The sequence below is a fragment of the Miscanthus floridulus genome, chromosome 11, assembly GCF_019320115.1.
Source record: "Miscanthus floridulus cultivar M001 chromosome 11, ASM1932011v1, whole genome shotgun sequence".
NCBI classification, from domain to species: Eukaryota; Viridiplantae; Streptophyta; class Magnoliopsida; order Poales; family Poaceae; genus Miscanthus; species Miscanthus floridulus.
Genome location: NC_089590.1, coordinates 4,234,045 through 4,253,712, shown reverse-complemented (window position 1 = coordinate 4,253,712; position 19,668 = coordinate 4,234,045). Strand labels below are relative to the sequence as shown.

The 19,668-nt window shown below is 46.0% G+C and overlaps 2 protein-coding genes and 1 long non-coding RNA gene across 3 annotated transcripts; all 3 read right to left on the bottom strand.

Annotated features, from left to right (window-relative positions):
- Window positions 1-79: 79 nt before the first annotated feature.
- LOC136494733 (uncharacterized) lies at window positions 80-1,981 on the bottom strand. Its single transcript, XR_010768687.1, has 3 exons — window positions 1,829-1,981; window positions 1,667-1,740; window positions 80-1,560 (listed from the first exon to the last, which is right to left on the bottom strand). It is a non-coding gene; the product is annotated as an uncharacterized lncRNA (long non-coding RNA).
- Window positions 1,982-7,483, bottom strand: LOC136491561 (uncharacterized). Its single transcript, XM_066487872.1, has 3 exons — window positions 6,968-7,483; window positions 2,177-2,260; window positions 1,982-2,043 (listed from the first exon to the last, which is right to left on the bottom strand). Exons 1-3 carry the CDS (start codon window positions 7,371-7,373, stop codon window positions 1,982-1,984), a joined length of 552 nt encoding a protein of 183 aa, XP_066343969.1. The 5' UTR covers window positions 7,374-7,483.
- Window positions 7,484-11,727: 4,244 nt separating this feature from the next.
- On the bottom strand, window positions 11,728-13,600 carry LOC136491560 (uncharacterized). The gene is made up of 2 exons (XM_066487871.1): window positions 13,414-13,600; window positions 11,728-12,179 (listed from the first exon to the last, which is right to left on the bottom strand). The coding sequence occupies exons 1-2, from the start codon at window positions 13,598-13,600 to the stop codon at window positions 11,728-11,730; spliced, it is 639 nt and encodes a 212-aa protein (XP_066343968.1).
- Between the last annotated feature and the right edge of the window lie 6,068 nt (window positions 13,601-19,668).

The window sequence follows — 19,668 nt, the reverse complement described above, 5'->3', positions numbered from 1 at the left end:
TGTATGATTTTTTGGCAAAAAGTTTTTGATGCAAACGTCTTGTATTTATGCAATATATCTATTGGAGGAATAAACTCAACTCAATTTCCATTAATCTCAAGTGGGTTTATATAGAGAGTACATGGAGGGATACAAAGAGATAGGAAATAAAGAGACTAAAACTCCTAAAACTCTTGATATGCTAATACCCCTCCCTCCTCAGTTGGAACGCCGACACTAGCCTGGAGTTGAGACATTCAAACTGGAGCGAAATTCTATAAAAATAGAGGTAGGAAGACCCTCAGTGAACACATCCGCATATTGGGAGGTAGATGGCACATGAAGAACTCGGCTTTCCCCTGTAGAAACATTCACCCTGTTCGCTTGAGCTACTTTTCAGCCATGGAATAATGTTTTTCTCTCACAACATTTCAGCATAAGCATCAGCATAAGCTAAATTTTAACATAAACGAACAGGGTTATTGTCTCGGACAAAGTGTAAATCAATGTCAACATGTTTGGTGCGCTGATGTTGCACCGGATTGATTGAGAGATAGACTGCGCTAACGTTATCACAAAACACCACACAAGAACGCCGAGGATAGAAATGGAGCTCTTGGAGTAATTGCCGGAGCCATGATACTTCAGCCACAGCATTAGCAACGGCTCTATACTTGGCCTCGGCACTAGAACGAGACAGCGGTGGCTGGTGCTTCGAAGACCAAGAGACCAACTTATCGCCCAAAAAGACAGCATAACCTGAGGTGGAACGTCTAGTATCCGGACAACCAGCCCAGTCAGCATCCGAGTATGCAACTAGGTCACAAGTAGAAGAGCGAAGCAACTGCAGACCATAGTCCAAAGTGCCTTTGATGTAGCGAAGAATGCGCTTAATCAATGCTAGATGAGGCTCACGAGTATCATGCATATAAAGGCATATCTGCTGTACTGCATAGGAAATGTCCGGACGGATAAAAGTGAGGTATTGTAGAGCGCCGACAAGTGCACGGTAGTCTGTGGCGTCTGCCACAGGGGGGCCGTCAGCTGAGAGCTTGACAGTAGTATCGATTGGAGTGGAACATGGCTTGCAGTCATGCCGGCACGCACCAATAGCTCGATGAGACAACCAGCCACCTAAACCACCTTGGGCTCCTTCTGGCCTGTGCCCTCGGGGGCAGCCCTGGCTGCATCTCGCGCTCTGGGCCTGCAGTTAGACTGCTGCCCCCACATGACATATAGTAGTACAACATTCAGACTACAGAAAGGATTAGCACCAAATGCTTCTTGTACTTGAGGCACATTACTTTGTGGAAGCATTATTTGGACCTTCAAATGTACAGTCAAATAGAGAGAGATCTTTCTTACTGAAAATGCCAATAACCAGAGAGTTCCTTGATGATCCCGAACAGCCAATCTGAGAACTCCATCTTCCATGATGCCTGTACAAACATATATATTCAGATGGTTTCTTCATATGTTATTTTGTTTTCCCCACTAAAGGAAGATGTGCCAGCAAATTCAGCGCAAATGAAACGCAAAAATCGACGGTAGATGGAAGACATTGGAGAACACGGAGCGCTCCTGTCATCAGTAACCAGTTACCAGTTCAGAAGTGGCGGAAGACATCAAAGACAAAAGGATGTTACAACATATTGTCGGTAAAAATGTAAAATAAGCATACGCTCACATTCTCAAGTGCTGAACAAATTCTTGCTTTGTCATACTTTTCATCTTCTCAAGTTCATCACGATAATTTTCTACCTGCCAAACAGATGTAATGAAACCTATATTACATAAACCAGCATCAAAGATCCAGTTTTCGTGTATGGAAGTTCTGCATGACACTCACAGAGAAATTAATGTAGGTAGCTAGACCCCGATATTTCAGAGCAGCCAAATCATAAGCACGTGCAGCCATGTGTTCTGTGTCGTAACGACCTAATATGCAAGGGGGGGGAAATCACATGATATTTCTGGAACAAAACACAGATTGATAAAGTAATCATATCCAACAAGGTAATAAATGAACGAGAATGATGAAGAATGAATTGTTACCTAGATATACTGCGAATAGTCCCATTTCAGTCATGACAAACCCCAGAATGACATTTCAAAATGAACAGCAATCATAATGTCAGAAAGAGTTACAAACTTACAAGATGGTCCAATGTTTCACAGTTTTGCTGGGAGAACAAACCTTTGCTTCCATTCCTTGTGTGCCCATCCTTTTGTGCAGCTCTTGTCCGAGATGAAGGCCATAAATTTCCCATCCTTGGCTCGGCTATACAGAATCAAATACAAACATAACCTTCATCATTATTAGCACGGTGCAAAGAACAAATATTAATTATTTGCTCTTAAACACGAATCAAATTGTTTTCTTCATAATAAGAGTAGGTTCGAGAATCATACGAAGAACTCAAGGGGCCCCTAGGCTTTAATCATGTGGAGTGGAACAAACTAATTACTGAACTATTCTACCAGTAAGATTAAGATGCATTAAAATGATTTGGCTACAGAATAACAAGAATAATGGAGCACGATGAAAGTACAATGCAGCCACATTAATAATGGAGAGCATATACTCCAAAGGAACCATGAGTGAAATAACTTTCACAGTCTCAGAACAGAAAAATACTAATACTACCAAATCACCAATGTTATGGAGCAGGAGACACCACTGGAAAACTGGACTTTGCCGAGTGCCTGAGACATTGCCGAGTGCTTTTTATCGGGGCACTCAGCAAAACAATATTTTGCCGAGTGCCGCACTCGGCAAAATAAAGCACTCGGCAAAGGTGGCTTCGCCGAGTGCCAAGCACTCGGTAAAGCCTGGCTCTCGGCTAAACTGGGCTTTGCCGAGTACCGCCGCACTCGGCAAAGATCCCACTCGGCAAAAGGTGGCCGGCCCGTGACGGCGGCCACCTGCCGTCAGATTTTGCCGAGTGCCTAACGGCTGACACTCGGCAATTTTTTTTTATTTTTAAAAACTTATTTTGCCGAGTGCCAGCCTCAGGCACCCGGCAATTTTTTTTAAAAAAACATATTTTGCCGAGTGCCAGCCCATGGCACTCGGCAATTTTTTTTTATTTTTAAAAAAATATTTTGCCAAGTGCTAGAGATAGGCACTCGGCAAATTTTTTTTATTTTTTAAAACTTATTTTGCCGAAGCCATACCTAGGCACTCGGCAAATTTTTTTTTATTTTTTAAAACTTATTTTGCCGAGTGCCCACCCCAGCCACCGCCGCGCCCTCACCACCCGCCCGATCCCCCGCGCCCACCCCAGCCGCCGCCGCGCCCTCGCCAGCGAATCCCCGCCGCCGACGAGCCCCGCCTCGCGCCCGCGTGCGCCCGCACCCACCGCAGGCCGAGCCCGCGCCCGCGCTCTCTGCCGGCCTCACACGCGACCGCGCCCGTCGCCGGCCGCGCCCCGCCGCACCCACCCCCGTCGCCGGCCGCGCCCCGCCCCGGCAGCTCCCCGTGGCCCGGCCCCCCTCGCCTCGGCTGCCCAGAGGTGGATGGCTGGTGCCGGCCAGCCATTTTCGGCAGCGGCGGCCGGTCCCGGCCGTCCCTTCCTAGCCGCGCCGCCCGTAGGAGCAGGGGAGGTAGGAGGAGCAGGGGAGGAGGGAGAGAAGGGAAGGGAGAAGAGGAGGAAGAAGGGAGAAGGGAGTAGGAAGAAGGAAGAAGGAAGAAGGAGGGGGAGAGAAGGGAGGAGGAAGAAGGAGAAGGGAGGTGGAGAGGAGAAGGGAGGAGGAGCCCCGGCCACTGTCCACGCCTCATTAGCGGCGGTGCCGTGCCCTCGGCGCCCCGCTCCCGACTCCGCCCACCGTCGACGAGCACACTAGGTTCGCCCTTCCCTTTCTATTCAAATCGTGCAATGGATGTTGGCCATCGAGCCCTTGTTAGTAGTAATAGTTGTTGTATGTGGTTTTCGGCCATCGAGCCGTTGTTTGTGGATGTTGGCCTTCGTGCCGATCTTTTTTGCAGGTTTTTGAAACCTCCCCGTGCAGGGGAGGTTCTGCCGAAATTTTCAATTGTCACTAATGTATTGCCTTTTTATGCAGGAGGAGGCCCCGGCGAAGGGACCTCGGTGACCCCGATTGTCTTCATCAGCGTTGCGGGTCTGCCTGCACCGCGTCGCGGCGCCACTGCACCGACTCGCCACAGCCCCGCTAGCCTGACCTCATCGGCACCCTAGGTATAACCCCTCTATCTGTATCATGGTCTTAGGTCGCTGATCCCAGTTAGGCGTCTCCCGTCCGAAAGAGATACGGTCAGAGTTGCAAGGCAGGAAGCACGGGCGGTTGTGGATTGCAGACGGCGCCGACTCCTCGAGCTCTGCACCCTCTCTCTCCGACGTGAGGGCACGGAGCACGGCCAGAAGCCTTCCCATACGTGCATAGCCTACTCCAACACTGTCGCGGGTCGACGAACTTCAGGTAATTCCGGTTTCACTCGTCATACATTGAACATTACACACATTGATTAGATTTGCAATACTGAAACATGTGATTGAAACACTGCAGGCCGAGCTGGCAGAGACAAGGGAGACACAAGCGCACCTGACCGCAGAGCTGGAGGCCACGAAGAAGCAGATGGCGGACATGTATCAGATCATGCAAACCATCGGGCAAGCATCGGGTGTCCAAGTGCAGTTGCCAGCTCCAGCTCCGGTTCGACACTTCACTCCTGTGAGTATGAAAGTTTAATGTGTTCGTGCCGTTGAGATTGTCGGCCTTCGTGCCGTTGTGATTTTCGGCTTCGTGCCGTTGGGATTGTCGGCCTTCGTGCCGTTGGGATTGTCGGCCTTTGTGTCGTTGTTTCTTGCAGGTTGGAAACCTCCCCGTGTAGGGGAGGTGCTGCCAAAATTTTCAATTTTAAGTCTAACACATGCAATCTCTTCTCTTTTGTGCAGCCTTGGGTCGGCGGGTTCAAACAATCCCGCTACCGTGTCACCGGCGGCTGATCGCGTCAACCCTTCGCCGTAGTCCGGTCCTTCACCGCAGTCCGGGGGGCCACACCTGCAGTCTCCGTCGCCGCAGTAGGGATGTTGAACTTGTAATAATAAACTTGTGATGTTGAACTTTGATGCATTTGTGATGGATTTTCGATGGATTTATTAAATATGCGTGTGCTTGTGATATATAATGCATGTTGGTGATATAGATGTGATGATTGATGTGTATATATATATATATATATATATATATATATATATTGTCTGTTACAATGGAATGTAAAAAAAAATTGTAATTCTCGGGGTCTTTGCCGAGTGCCATGGGCAAGGCACTCGGCAAAGATTTTTCAAAAAAATATATATATAATTTCTTTGCCGAGTGCCTTGCCGCGGCACTCGACAAAGTATTTTTTTTAAAAAAAATTTAGAAATTCTTTGCCGAGTGCCTAAACAGGGGCACTCGGCAAAGAAATTATTTAAAAAAAATAAAAAACTTTGCCGAGTGCCTGGGCAGGGGCACTCGGCAAAGTACTTTTTTAAAAAAATAAAAAAAAAACTTTGCCGAGTGCCTGGGCTGGGGCACTCGGCAAAGTAATTTTAAAAAAAAAAATAAAAAAAAATTGCCGAGTGCTGGGTCGGGCACTCGGCAAAATAACCGTTAACGGCCGGCGCCGCAACGGCCGAAAATATTTTGCCGAGTGCCGCCCCAAGCACTCGGCAAATTTTTTTTTATTTTGCCGAGTGCCCAGATAAAAAGCACTCGGCAAAGACCCTTTGCCGAGAAAATTTTTGCCGAGCGGACTTTGCCGAGTGCTACACTCGGCAAAGCCTTTGCCGAGTGCAAAGGGCTCTTTGCCGAGTGTAAAAACACTCGGCAAAGCCGCGGCCTCCAGTAGTGAGACAACATCAATATGCACAGAAGAGTTGCTGGCATAACATACTTATGAGATATATATACCATATGACATCTCTACTTGGTGAGTGCCTCTCTTCTCCAAACTTAAGCATTATTGTGAATTGAGATTTGCAGTAATGTTTTGCCGTAGATACACCCTCTGAATTGTTGACTCATCTTGTTTCTGTAAACAGCTGCTCTGGAAAAGGGAGTTTTGATATAGAACAAGAATGAAGAGAACTTGTGGGATGCTGCACTGTTCCAGGTCATACAAGGTTTAGTGCTGTACATTACATTTTGAAATGAAATGACACCCTCTGTTCATGTTATATAACATTTTACAAGATGTTACCATGTTTACATCCAGATGATTTAGGGGATGCTCTTTGGTAATGTGGCGATCTGGAGAATATTTGTTTAGAGGACAATGCAATGCTATACTATACGGTACTCCCATTAATACGTACTGGGAGGTAATACCTCAAACAAATCTGGATGATTGACTTTTAGATCGAGTTGATTAATTAACCTAGGAAAAGAAGAAAATGTCCTCAAATCCCTCATCACAGGACAGAAGTAAAGTTGCAAATCTGTTGACATTCATAGATTATTTAGTTGGTTTGATGTCATGTAAAAAAGCTTATTTGACAGAGTATAATTAGCCTTGTAATTTCATATATATTCTTCAAGCTAGGTTGTCTAGATGCTGGATGTCATTCGGCAGGATGATAGTAAGGAGTGTAATATGCTAATATTATGCATCATGGATGCTGATACCTCATTAAACCTTATCCACAGGGGTGATGTTTTAGGCCTGCTCTTATCACATTATTGAATTTGCAGCCATTTTTCCAGTTTACAAAGGGTTCAAAGCCATGTCTTGAATCTTGATATGAGGCTCTATATGCTGTCACCTAATTAACAGGCACTGAAAAACCGAAGAAGCTGCAAATGCAAATTCTTTGTAGCAGCTATATACTGTCACCTAATTAATAGGCTCTATATACTGTCACCTAACTAATTACTAGTCGAACAAATCAAATGCAAATTCTTTGCAGCAGAGTAGCAGCTTACCTGACGCCCTTATAACGGGGAGCCATCTGCCTAAGCTTGCAGAGCACCGGCTGCTGCTTACCTCCCTCGAGGTCGCCGCTGCCCAGCTGCCCCACGCACTGGGCACCAACATTTCTGAAGTGCCCCTGCACCGATGCAGCGGCGGCGGCCATGTCCATCTTGAGCTGCTGTTGGTGCTGTAGAGCCGCAGCGATGGTGCTTCTCGAGATAAGGGACCCGGCCGGGCCCGGGCTAAAGCTGACCATGGATGAGGCCGACGACGATGCCGCGTCGACTTCTTGGCCCTGCTGCTGGTGGTGGCTATGGTAGGTGGGCGTTGTTTGCCCGCCGTCCAAGAAGTCCACCAGCTTCGGCGGGTACAACGACAGCTCCGCCGAAGACGAAGAAGCTGGCTCATGGGGCACCTCCTCCATGGCCGTGTAGCGCGAGGAGGAGAGCGACAAGCTTAACCATGAACTGTCCATCATGGCGTCAACAATGGGAGGATCAGAAGCCAGGGCGGCGGTGGGGAGGGACTGGACGCTAGCTGTCACCAAATAGATCTTAGATTCAGAGATTTGGGAGAGGGCAGCTCGGCCCTTTGGCCAGATCTAGATTTGGGAGAAGGCAATAGGGTTGTCTTTTACAATAGCATTGCCGTGATTTTATAGATAGAGGGTCTCTTACTATACCACACGTTTTTTACTGTAATTATAAAAGTGTCGCTATAAGTCGTTATAGCGAACTTTATATCGATAGATGTCATTAGTCCGTGTATGTGGTATCGGTATAAATCTATACCGACCGACACATCTATACCGACCGATAGTTAGTTGCTAATATTTATAGCGACCGATGTTCTGTTACTATTTATACCGACCAATGATTTGATGGTATATAATTTTTTACTGATCAATAATCCAATGCTATGAACTAACATGATTACATAATTAATTTAAATTTAACATGACATGATTATATAATTAATTTTACATCAACCATATAATCTCAGGCTTACTCAACATCCATATAATTTCACATCACAAAACAATAACATAGCTGGATAAACATGTCTTAAGTTTTCATTGAAGCCATTTATAGTTGTACCATGTTTACAAAAGGAGAAACAACATACACTGCCCTTAATTAGAAGCTAGATCAAATGGCATCCAACAAGCTATACACGTTGCAATCTACAAAATATCTCATCTTACTCAAATACAAAATAACATCACTAAGCATGAGACAGATCTGCTTGGTGTTGATCCAGCATCACAGAAATCTCTAGGGCCTCCCACCTGAATAAAGTGAAAGTGAAATTTGTTAATAAAACTGATTAACAATTATATATTTCATCTCAACTTTAAGTTCATGTGCTATAGTATCATTGTTCATGTATTATGGTAATACATGTCCAGAACTCTAGATAATTGGATATTGGTTAGTAACTAGTAGCTAGATGTGAAATTGACACATAATCTCATTGAGTATGGTGTAAATACATTTGATCATCCACTTCAACAGGGTGAAGATCACTTCTAATACCTAGAGCTTGAAGGTCGAAGCGAGAATTCAGATTATCCTTAGACTTCCCATCAGTGCCCATGAATGTATTAAGTAAGCTTTCTCTCACATTTTTCCCTATATGCATGAAATCAAAATTATGACGCAACATCAAATCTTTCCAATATGGAAGTAAGAACCAAATAGATCTCCTTTTGTAAATTACTAAGGGCTCCCCTTCCTTTCGTCTCTTCCTGGTTGGTTTCTTTCCAGATGGATCCTTGCTAAAACTATTACTAAGATCTTTAGTGCACTCCAAAATTTGCTCTCCAGAAAGTGGTTCAGGTGCTGGGCTAAACTCAGTTGTACTACCAAATTTATTAGCATCAAACATAAATGGGTGATTTTTATGCAAGAATCTTCTATGACCCATATAGCAAGTCTTGCTACTATTACCAAGTCTAAGTGAATCTGTAAAGAAGTGACAGTCTGGACATGCAGCTTCACCAGATGTGACAGATCCAGACACATATCCTAGACCTAGGAAATCAGTAATAGTCCACAATACTGCTGCCCGCAACTGAAAATACTCGCCCCTTGAAGCATCATAAGTTCTAACACCATGTTCAAACATATCTAACAAGTCATAAATAAGTGGCTGACAATAGAGATCCATATCACTACTAGGAGCATTTCTAACAGGAATCAAATAAGATAGGATGAAATTTGATTGCTTCATGCACATTGAAGGTGGAAAGTTCAAGGGAATATATATACCAGGCCAAACACTATAGCTAACATTCATAGTTCTAAATGGATTAAAACCATCTGTGGCGAATGCTAGACGTATGTTTCGGCTATCTGCAACAAACTGTGGATGGTCTTTATCAAAGGCCTCCCATAGAGGTGAATCTACAGGATGCCTTAGTAGACCATCCTTTTTTGGTCTTCATCGTGCCATCTTGTTAGCCTTGCTGTTTTCGAGGACAAAAATAACTTTTTGAGTTGTTTCTTTACAGGAAAGTAACGGAGAACCTTCCTAGGAACCTTATGAATACGTTTCCCATCTAAACTCTTCCTTTCTGATTTCCATCGGTAAAAACCTTACATTTTGGACACGAATTCAGGTTCACATTTCCCCTTCCAATAGAGAATGCAATTATTTTCACATACATGAATACTATTCTAACAAATTCCAATGGATTTCACCAATTTCTTAGCTTCATGAAATGTTCTAGGTAGTGCTGAACCCTCAGGAAGTGCATCATTAAGTAGATCTAAAAGCATATTAATAGATCTATCAGACCATCCTCCAAGGAGTTTGATATGGAGCAATCTAATTAGGAACCTTAGTTGTGTATATTTCTTACAATTTGTGTACAACTCCTTGTTATTTTCTGCTACCAACTTCTCAAGGGCAACTAGTTCAGGACAAGGCTCTAGAGTAGAACCATTGTCCTCAAAATCTCCTCTATCATCCAAACCAGCAGCTAAGTCTCTAAGAAAATCAGATATATCATCATCCTCACTAGAATCCTCTATAAACTCAGCATCATCATGATTCACATGATTCATTGAAGAGCTACCTTCTCCATGTAAGGTCCATGTTCTATACCCTTTTAGAAACCCATCACATATCAAGTGCTCATGAACTTCACTTGCCTCTTTCCAAAATGAGTTAACACACTTTCTACAAGGACATAATATCTTGCTGCCTACCGCTGAATTCTTAAAGGCAAAAGCTAAGAAACTGTTCACCCCTTGCAAATATGTCTTGTGCCTATATGAAAATTTTAGATTAAATTTCTTTTTACCTCAAAATAGCATTCTCCGTAGTTGTGAAGTTATTATCTTTTAGCTAGCATTATCATCAATCCTTGTTTTATCCATCATCAACCTTTATGCAAGAGATCCAGCAGCTTATAGTATTAAATAAAAAAAATATATCACAAGCATTGAAATAGTTGCATACTTTGACAATATTGAAAAAACAGATGAATAGCTAGAGAAAGGGAATCCTACCGATGGAAACAAGGAGAGCTGCTGCCACAATATCGTTCGAACGTCTTCTCGAGGTGCGCAAGTAGAACTACCTGTTGTCCAGCAGCAGCAACACCACGCTCAACACCTGCGCCCACACAATGAAAGTTGCTGAACAAGTTAAAATCATAGAACACGTATATATATATCATCTACCCTAACACAGCAGTTTAGTTCTGGAATTGTGAGCTGAAATTACTGAAGGCTTGGTCCACAGCACGTTACCCCAGCAAGCAACCAACACCATAGCACAAGCAGACTAAAAAGTGAGTTCCGACCAATGGAGAAGCTGCCCTTGCACGCCGCCAAGCAATGCCCAAGAAAGTAAAAACATTCACGCATTTAGCTAAAACTAATTCACTCAGAACAAAAAATGAATCTTTAAGGCTGCTGAGACTAAAATGTGAAGAAAATTACCGAGTCACAAACCTTTCTTAAGAACTCAAAGTCGCCGGCTGCTGAGACTGAAGTCCAGCACCACACAGGGTAGGAGACTGTGGCCCCCTGGTGTGGCCCTCCTGGCGGCGTGTCCCTCCAGCTGGGCATGGCGGCGCGGCCCCCCTCCTGGCCGCAGAACCTGGGAGCGACGTCGATCCCTACATGGGCGGCGTGGGCCCCCTACAGCGGCGTGGTGCCTGGGCGCGGCCCCTGCTGGGATCCCCTAGAGCGGCGGCGCTGTAGCACTGGAGCGGCAGCGACGGGAGAGGATCGTGCCCCGGGAGGCGATTTGGGATCGAAGGAATGGGGCGGGGCGGTGTTTTGTTTCACGGAAGGAAGGGGGGCGGCGTGGTGTTTTGTTTCATGGAAGGGGATAAGGGAGCGCGAGCCAGGAAAAAGTGGCGCCTACGAATTTTTGTTACGCGCGCACTAGGGTTTCGGAGATTGGGTACCCAAATTTTGGGCATGAATCGACAGCCTGTAGCGCGCTAGATTTTACCTCTAAATATACCGACCAACTGTCTGACTTTATTACTGACCTATACCGACTTATGGTTCGACGCTATCTATAGCGACCGATGTATAGCCGCTGAAGGCACCTTTACCGATTGATGCTTCGTTGGAATTCTTTACCGACCAATGTTGCATCGCTAAAAACCTAGTTTTAGCGACCGATGTCTAACGCTAATTCTGGTGTGTGGTACAGTGCTCTACCTGCTCCAGTATATTCTAACCACTAAAGTGGATGGTGAGCATATTCCTAAAACAAGCCTTGGAAGCCAAGGAAAAGTAAATTGCAGGAAAAGTAACATACAAGTGCTTAAACACACTAGGCTTATCTATCAATTATCCCTTTAAACCTTATGCCGAGCACTGGAGGTGATTTTGTTGTGGCCCAATCCTCTCCCTCATCTCTTGAAACTTGGACTTGCCCAGTGACTTGGTGAGGATATCAGCCAGCTGATCAGTGGTAGCAATGTGGCTGGCCTTGATGCTCCCGTCCTCCAAGCAGTCTCTGATGAAGTGGTACTTGATGCGGATGTGCTTGCTTCTCTTATGGAAAGCTGAATTCTTTGTTAGAGCTTGATCAGACTTGCTGTCCACCTTCAGCTCAACCATATCAACCTTCCTGCCAAGGAGCTCTGCCAGCATCCTTGACACATAGGGGGTGTTTGGATGAGAGCCTGGATATTTGTTGCCTGGCCTGGAGGGAGCCTGGAAGTTGCCTGTGCAGCGTTTGCTTGGAGCCCTGGTCTTCAGGCTGGACCAGGCAGCCAGCGCGCTAGCCCAGACGACCGAAAATGGCTGCCTGGCTGCGGAGAGAAGTTGTCTGGTATCACATTCACTTTAATCATCATGCTTTATATTTATATATAGTAATATATTTATACAATTAAACATAATACTAACTGAAACAAAATAGTACTTTTTGCTTTAACGAATCAAGTGGACACCTTCTTCCGCGTGAAATTTATTACATAAACAGAATGGAACTATAGAAGTATACTTGTCTTTTTGTCCTCTCTAATAAAACAATACAGAGATCTGCCATCCGAAATAATAATTTTGAATTAATTTTTTAATAAATAAAAAATAATCCTCACATTATTTTTTTCAAATCCAGATTAAGATTTCTTATATTGATTACTTATTTTTTATGTATCCTCACATTATTTAATCAAAAGTATTAAAATCATATATTATACTAAAAGACATAATTTATCAATATATTTCCTATTTAATCTTATTAAACATGATTATCTAATATTAAACACGTGACAACAATTTACTAAATTATATATTTTGGTTAATCAGATTATAAAAATACATGTTAACTATACAGAGATAAATAAAAAACACATTAATTTAAGCATATTATAAATTAAGAAAACTCACTTATCTGTTTTTATTTTGTCACCGTATGTTTATTTGTGTATATTTGAGGTATTATTAATTAAGAAAATGAATTAATTACCTCTTCAGCAGAGAAGAAAACACATGATCTCTATTCATTAGCTTTCTCAGGCCAGGCATCTAACCAAACGAATAACTCTCAATTTGCCTGGCCAGGCAGATTCTCTCAGAATTCCAGGCAACTCTCAGGCAACACTTTTCTCCAGGCAAGTCATCCAGGCTTCCAACCAAACATGCCCATAGTGCCTGAGTTGCTACATTAGTGGTGGCAATGTACTCCGCTTCATAGCTTGAGAGGGACACCACCTTTTGCTTGAGGGACTGCTAGCTGACCAAGCAATCATCGAGGAAGACCATGGTCCCGGTTGTGCTCTTGTCGGTGTCCACGTCGCCGACAAGGTCGCTGTCACAGTAGCCGACGAAGCGCGCTGTGTCTGGGGCCCTGCCGTAGTGAAGACCGTAGTCGACGGTGCCCGCCACGTAGCGTAGGATGCCCTTAACGGCCTATAAATGCTCCATCGTCGGTCGCTCCATGAACCGACTCACATACCCAATGGCAAACGCAAGGTCTGGCCAGGTATGGACCAGGTAGCACAAGCTCCCGATCAGCTGCCGATAGTGGGTTGGATCGACCTCCTCCGCCGTTCTGTCCCGACTCAGCTTGAGCTTCTCCTCCATCGGTGTAGGCCGGATTGCAGCCTGTCATGCTGCCGAGCTCGAGAATGCGCTTGGCGTAGTGGGTTTGGCGGAGGGCGATCGCGGTGGCATCCTGGCGCATTTCGACACCGAGGTAGAAGCAGAGGAGGCCGAGGTCGCTCATGTCGCATGCCTTCTTCAAATGCCCCTTGAACACCTCTACTAAAGTGGATACTGAACATATTCTTAAAACAAAGATTTGGTAGCCAAGGAAAAGTAAATTACAGAAAAAGTAAAATACAAGTGCTTTAACACTAGGCTTATCTATCACTAACACCTAGCAGGCACTAGTTCCTTCCCTCATGGCCCGCTGCCGCTGCGAAGAAGGGCGTCGCTAGCTATAGGGTTTCTCTCATGACGCGATGCTGCTGCGAAGAAGGGTGTCGCTAGCTATAGGGTTTCTCTTGTGACGCGACACCGCCGCCAGCGATCTCTCTTCCTTGGATTTGTTTGAATTTGTTTGTTCCTTATCTACCGTTGTTTCCAAAGCAAAACGGGGGGAGTCTACTTTGTACCTCCTTGCGTAATAAACGATTTATACTAAAAAAAAAGGTAGAGGCACAGCTGGACGTAATAATGCAAGAGCACCAGTCAAGTATGGACGTAATTAATTTCGTAGAGTCATTGATATGAATGCTGTCTCTCTGGGCCACGGTAAAGGCAAGGCTTGCTTAGGAACCGTTTGGCTGGGCTCCTGCCGGCTCCGGCTTTGGCACTGTAGCATGGTAGAGCTCGAATTTCTGGCTCCAGCTGCTGCGACCGCATCTGTGAGTGAGGAGGAGAGAAGAGAGAAAAAAGGCTTTGGTGAACAGTAAAATACGTATAGATGAACAACAATTTCGGCGCAGGAGCCGGAGCCGCCCGCAGCCCGCCAAACGGGTCCTTAGTTTAATTTAAGCCTTGTTTAGTTGGACCCCAAAATCCAAAAAGTTGCTATAGTACCTGTCGTATCGAATGTTTGTGGCTCGTGCATGGAGCATTAAATGTAGACGAAAAGAAAAACTAATTGCACAGTTTGGTGGAAAATTACGAGACGAACGTTTTAAGCCTAATTAGTCAATGTTTGGACACTATTTACCAAATAAAAACAAAAGTGCTACGGTAACCCCAAAATCCAAATTTCGCGAACTAAACCAAAAATACTGTTCTTTCGAAGTATGGTCTCTGAGCTACGCTGCCGCTAGTGTGCAGCGTTGTACTAGTATACTGTAGATAGATGGAGAGCACAACACCTGCCAGCAAGCAAGAAGAAACAGTTCATCCATCCGATCAACTGTGCTAGGAATAGTCCTAGTCGCTGCAACGGGCAGCTTTTCCTGCTTCTGGTTAAAATGTACAGTACCAAGTTCGTTCATATCCGTATCGTATTTCTGGCTAAAATGTACAGTACCAAGTGCGACGCTGGTGGATGTGGAACCGATCGATCGAGAACCGGCCGCGGAAGCTTGGTGACTGCGTCTTAATCCGTATCGTATTTCTGGCTAAAATGTACAGTACCAAGTTCGTTCATATTTCTGATGGGTAATCTCAATCCTCAACCATGCCGCCATGCCGGGCAATTGTGTTCCCTCAAGACTGAAACTGAAAGCATTCTTTTTTTTTTACAAACGTAGATCTTGCACTCGGTGCTTGATGTATCCATGCTGATACTACAAGTCAAAGTAGTATATGTACATCGTCGACCAGCGAAAATACACAATGGGGACGCATGCATGCATGCAGCAGACAAGACAAAGCAAAGCAACGGGGACTGAGCTTGATCAGAGAGCTCATCATGGACAACACACAACAGCTACTGACATGGGAAACGATCGATGTGTTAGCAGAATGTGGAATCGCAGTGGATACAAGCACCCCGGAGTACACTGTTCAGCGTTCGCAGGCGGGCAGGCAGGAGTACTAACAGCTTGTTTAGTTCCCCAAAGTTGGATATTTGGGTTAATGTTGCACTTTCGTTTTTATTTGGCAATTAGTGTTCAAACATGGACTAATTAGGCTCAAAACGTTCGTCTCGCAATTTCCCACCAAACTGTGCAATTATTATTTTTCGTCTACATTTAATGCTCCATGCACGGGCCACAAACATTCGATGTGATAGGTACTGTAGCACTTTTTGGGATTTTGGGCTGGAACTAAACACGCGCTAAAAATTGCCACCAACGGTACTATGCAATGGACAGGACACGGTAGGTAGTACTGCAGACTTTCCAAAAGGAGCGATCTTTGTGTTGGAACCGGTGACCACCGAGTTCTCGATCTTAGAGCTGACTTATAGTCGGTCCGGTTCGTTACCACGAACCTGCGCTCCCACAGGGTCTTAGGTCCACCGGAGCTGATAATATATAAGGCATTTGGGCCTTCCCAACCCAAAAGACTAGCCTGATAGGTGGAGATTCTTCCGTCTTATATGTTGTGCTCCCACACCATCGCTCCATGATGTGGGACTAAACCCCAACAATCTCCCCCTTAGTCACACATCGGGGTGCCCCCGCCATATGTGACGCTCGAGATTTTTTTTGTCGGGTTTAACTTTTTCTGACCTCGGGTACCGGCTCTGTTACCAATTATTAGAACCGGTGGTGACCACCGAGTTCTCGATCTTGGAGCTGGCTTACAGCCGGCCCGGCTCGTTACCACGAGCAGGATCCCACAAGGTTCCAGATCCACCGGAGCTGACAACATATAAGGCCTTTGGGCCTTCCCAACCCAAAAGACTAGCCTGATAGGTGGGGATTCTCCCGTCTTATATGTTGTGCTCCCTCACCATCGCTACACGATGTGGGACTAAACCCCAGTAGACTTGGGACCTGTGGGAGCGCAGACTCGTGGTAACGAGTCGGGCCGGCTGCAAGCCAGCTCCAAAATCGAGAACTCGGTAGTCACCACCGATTCCAACAATTGGTAACAGAGCCGATACCCGAGGTCAGAAAAAGCTAAATCCGATAAAAAAATCTCGAGCATGACATATGGCGGGGGCACCCTGATGTGTGACTAAGGAAAAGATTGTTGGGATTTAGTCCTACATCGTGTAGCGATGGTGGAAGAGCATAACATATAAGACGGGAGAACCCTCACCTATCAAGCTAGTCTTTTGGGTTGAAAAGACCCAAGACCTTATATATTGTCAGCTCTGGTAGAGCAGGGACCTGTGGGAGCGCAGGCTCGTGGTAACGAGCCGAGCCGGCTGTAAGCCAGCTTCAAGATCGTGAACTCGGTGGTCACCACCAGTTCCAACAATTGGTATCAGAGCCCATTGTAAAAAAAGCTAAACCCGATAAAAAATCTCGAGCGTCACATATGGCAGGGGCACCCCGATGTGTTACTAAGGTGGAGATTATTGGGGTTTAGTCCCACATCATGTAGCGATGGTGAGGGAGCACAACATACAAGGTGGGAGAACCCCCACCTATGAGGCTAGTCTTTTGGGTTGAGTAAGGCCCAATGCCTTATATGTTGTAGCTCCGGTGGACCTGCGACCTACAGGAGCGCAGGCTTGTGGTAACGAGTCGGGCCGGCTGTAAGCCAGCTCCAAGATCATGAACTCGGTGGTCACCACTGGTTCCAACAATTGGTATCAGAGCCGGTATCCATGGTCAGAAAAGCTAAACCCGATAAAAAAAATCTCGAGCGTCACATATGGCGGGGGCACCCCGATGTGTGACTAAGGAGAAGATTGTTGGGGTTTAGTCCCACATCGTGTAGCGATGGTGGGAGAGCACAACATATAAGGTGGAAGAACCCTCACCTATCAGGCTAGTCTTTTGGGTTGAGTAAGGCCCAAAGGCCTTATATGTTGTCAGCTCCGGTAGACCTGGGACCTGTGGGAGCGCAGGCTCGTGGTAACGAGCCGAGCCGGCTGCAAGCCAGCTCCAAGATCAAGAACTCGGTGGTCACCACCGGTTCCAATAATTGATATCTGAGCCGGTACCCATGGTCAGAAATGCTAAACCCAATAAAAAAATCTCGAGCGTCATATATGGCGGGGGCACCCCGATGTGTGACTAAGGGGGAGATTATTGGGGTTTAGTCCCACATCGTGTAGCGATGGTAGGAGAGCACAACATATAAGATGGGAGAACCCTCACCTATCAGGCTAGTCTTTTGGATTGAGTTAGGCCCAAATGCCTTATATGTTGTGAGCTCCAGTACACCTGGGACCTGTGGGAGCGCAGGCTCATGGTAACGAGCCAGGCCGGCTGTAAGCTAGCTCCAAGATCGTGAACTCGGTGGTCGCCACCGGTTCCAACAATTGGTATCAGAGCCCATGGTAAAAAAAGCTAAACCCGATAAAAAATCTCGAGCGTCACATATGGCGGGGGCACCCCGATGTGTGACTAAGGGGGAGATTGTTGGGGTTTAGTCCCACATCATGTAGCGATGGTGGGGGAGCACACCATATAAGGTGGGAGAACCCTCACCTATCAGGCTAGTCTTTTGGGTTGAGTAAGGCCTAAGGCCTTATATGTTGTAGCTTCGGTGGATCTGGGACCTGTGGGAGCGCAGGCTCATGGTAACGAGCCGGGCCGGCTGTAAGCTAGCTCCAAGATCGTGAACTCGGTGGTCACCACCGGTTCCAACACTTTGACTCTCGTCTGGAGACCGGAACAGGCAGATACATGTGTAGTACTACCTACGGTTCAGGCTGCGGTGACCGTGGGACTATTTTTGTGGGAGATAGACGACCGGTTTCGAAATTCATTTGTCGGCGCCGTGGCCTGTTCTGTTCATTTGCCCGGCCAGTAATCATCGGATAACAGCGCGGGGCTGGGGCGGCCGTTCCATCTCCTGGCTTCCTACCTTCTCGGCGCGCGCGGAGTAGTCACTCGTTTCACTGATCTTCGCCTTTTTCCTTCTTGTTTCATCCAGTGCATGAACAGATAGTGATACGTGTCTATTACTGTTTGAGGCCTATCACTACCGACTGGTGGCTTAAACCGGCAGTAATATGTCACTGCCGGTTCGTGGCTTGAGCCGGTAGTGAAGAGATCTACACTGCTGGGTTTTCACGGATCCCAATCATTTTTGGATTTTCAAGTAAAGAACTGACAGTGAAAGGTAATCACCGCAGGTTTCAGAGTAACCGGAAGTGATGGGCATGCAAACTTGGTGTCATAGGGTGGTGCTGGATGGATTATGAATGATGGAGTGATCTATACACCACAGTGATGACAAGCACTAGCTACAAGCTGGCCGATAGCTGAAGATGGCGGCAGAAGGGAAAGGAGTGCACATTGCATCGAAGGACTAAACACGCAACTACAGGAGGGTCCTGTGGGATTGAGGAAAAACAATTGTTGACCTGGCCTTGGTTTAGTAAAAAGCGCAATTGTAAGCCAACGATGTAGTTTTCCAACGATAACATTTATGATAATACGGGGGCGACTGCCGAATGATCATCATATAAAATTGAGTGATTCGAAGTTGGCAGCACCAATGCACCCTATAAGCATTTAACTACTGGAAAGGAAATCCAAATTCAAATACACTATTTACACATAGAGGTTGCAGAGTCTGGAGTTACAACGCGTGGATTAAGTTTGAATCGGCTAACATGCCAAGCATGGCGCCTTGCCAAAATTAGAAGTGGACTCCAATTATGTTGGTTCAGCGACAGGATTTTAATACCATAGGCCTGCAACTTATTGCATGCTAGCAGCGAAACATGGGGGGGGGGGGGGGGGGGGGGACTGAACCAAAATTGTGGGCGAGGTAGGAAACATCCGCGAGGAGCATAGCAGACATATCTTCCACTACTGGAGACGGCCTCTTTGCCGAGGGCGGTCCTCGGCAAAGAGCTCTTGGGGAATTTTAAGTCGGCGAAGAGGGTCTTTGCCGATGGCCCTTTATCGGGCACTTGGCAAAGCCTTTGCCGAGGGTTGGACCGGCACTCGGCAAAGAAAAGCAGCCGTCACGGCGCCGACGCCTGGGACGGAGTCTTTGCCGAGGGCCGTCTCCGGGGGCCCTCGGCAAAGAATTATTCTTTTTTTTGAAAAATCTTTGCCGAGGGCTTCCCCGTAGGCCCTCGGCAAAGAAATTTTAATTTTTTTTAAAAAGTCTTTGCCGAGGGCCTCTAACCATGGCCCTTGGCAAATAAATGTTCTAGAATTTTTCCAATGAATCTTTGCTGAGGGCAATGGGATGACCCTCGTCAAAGGACCCTTCTTTGCCGAGGGCCTTGGTCATTGCCCTCGG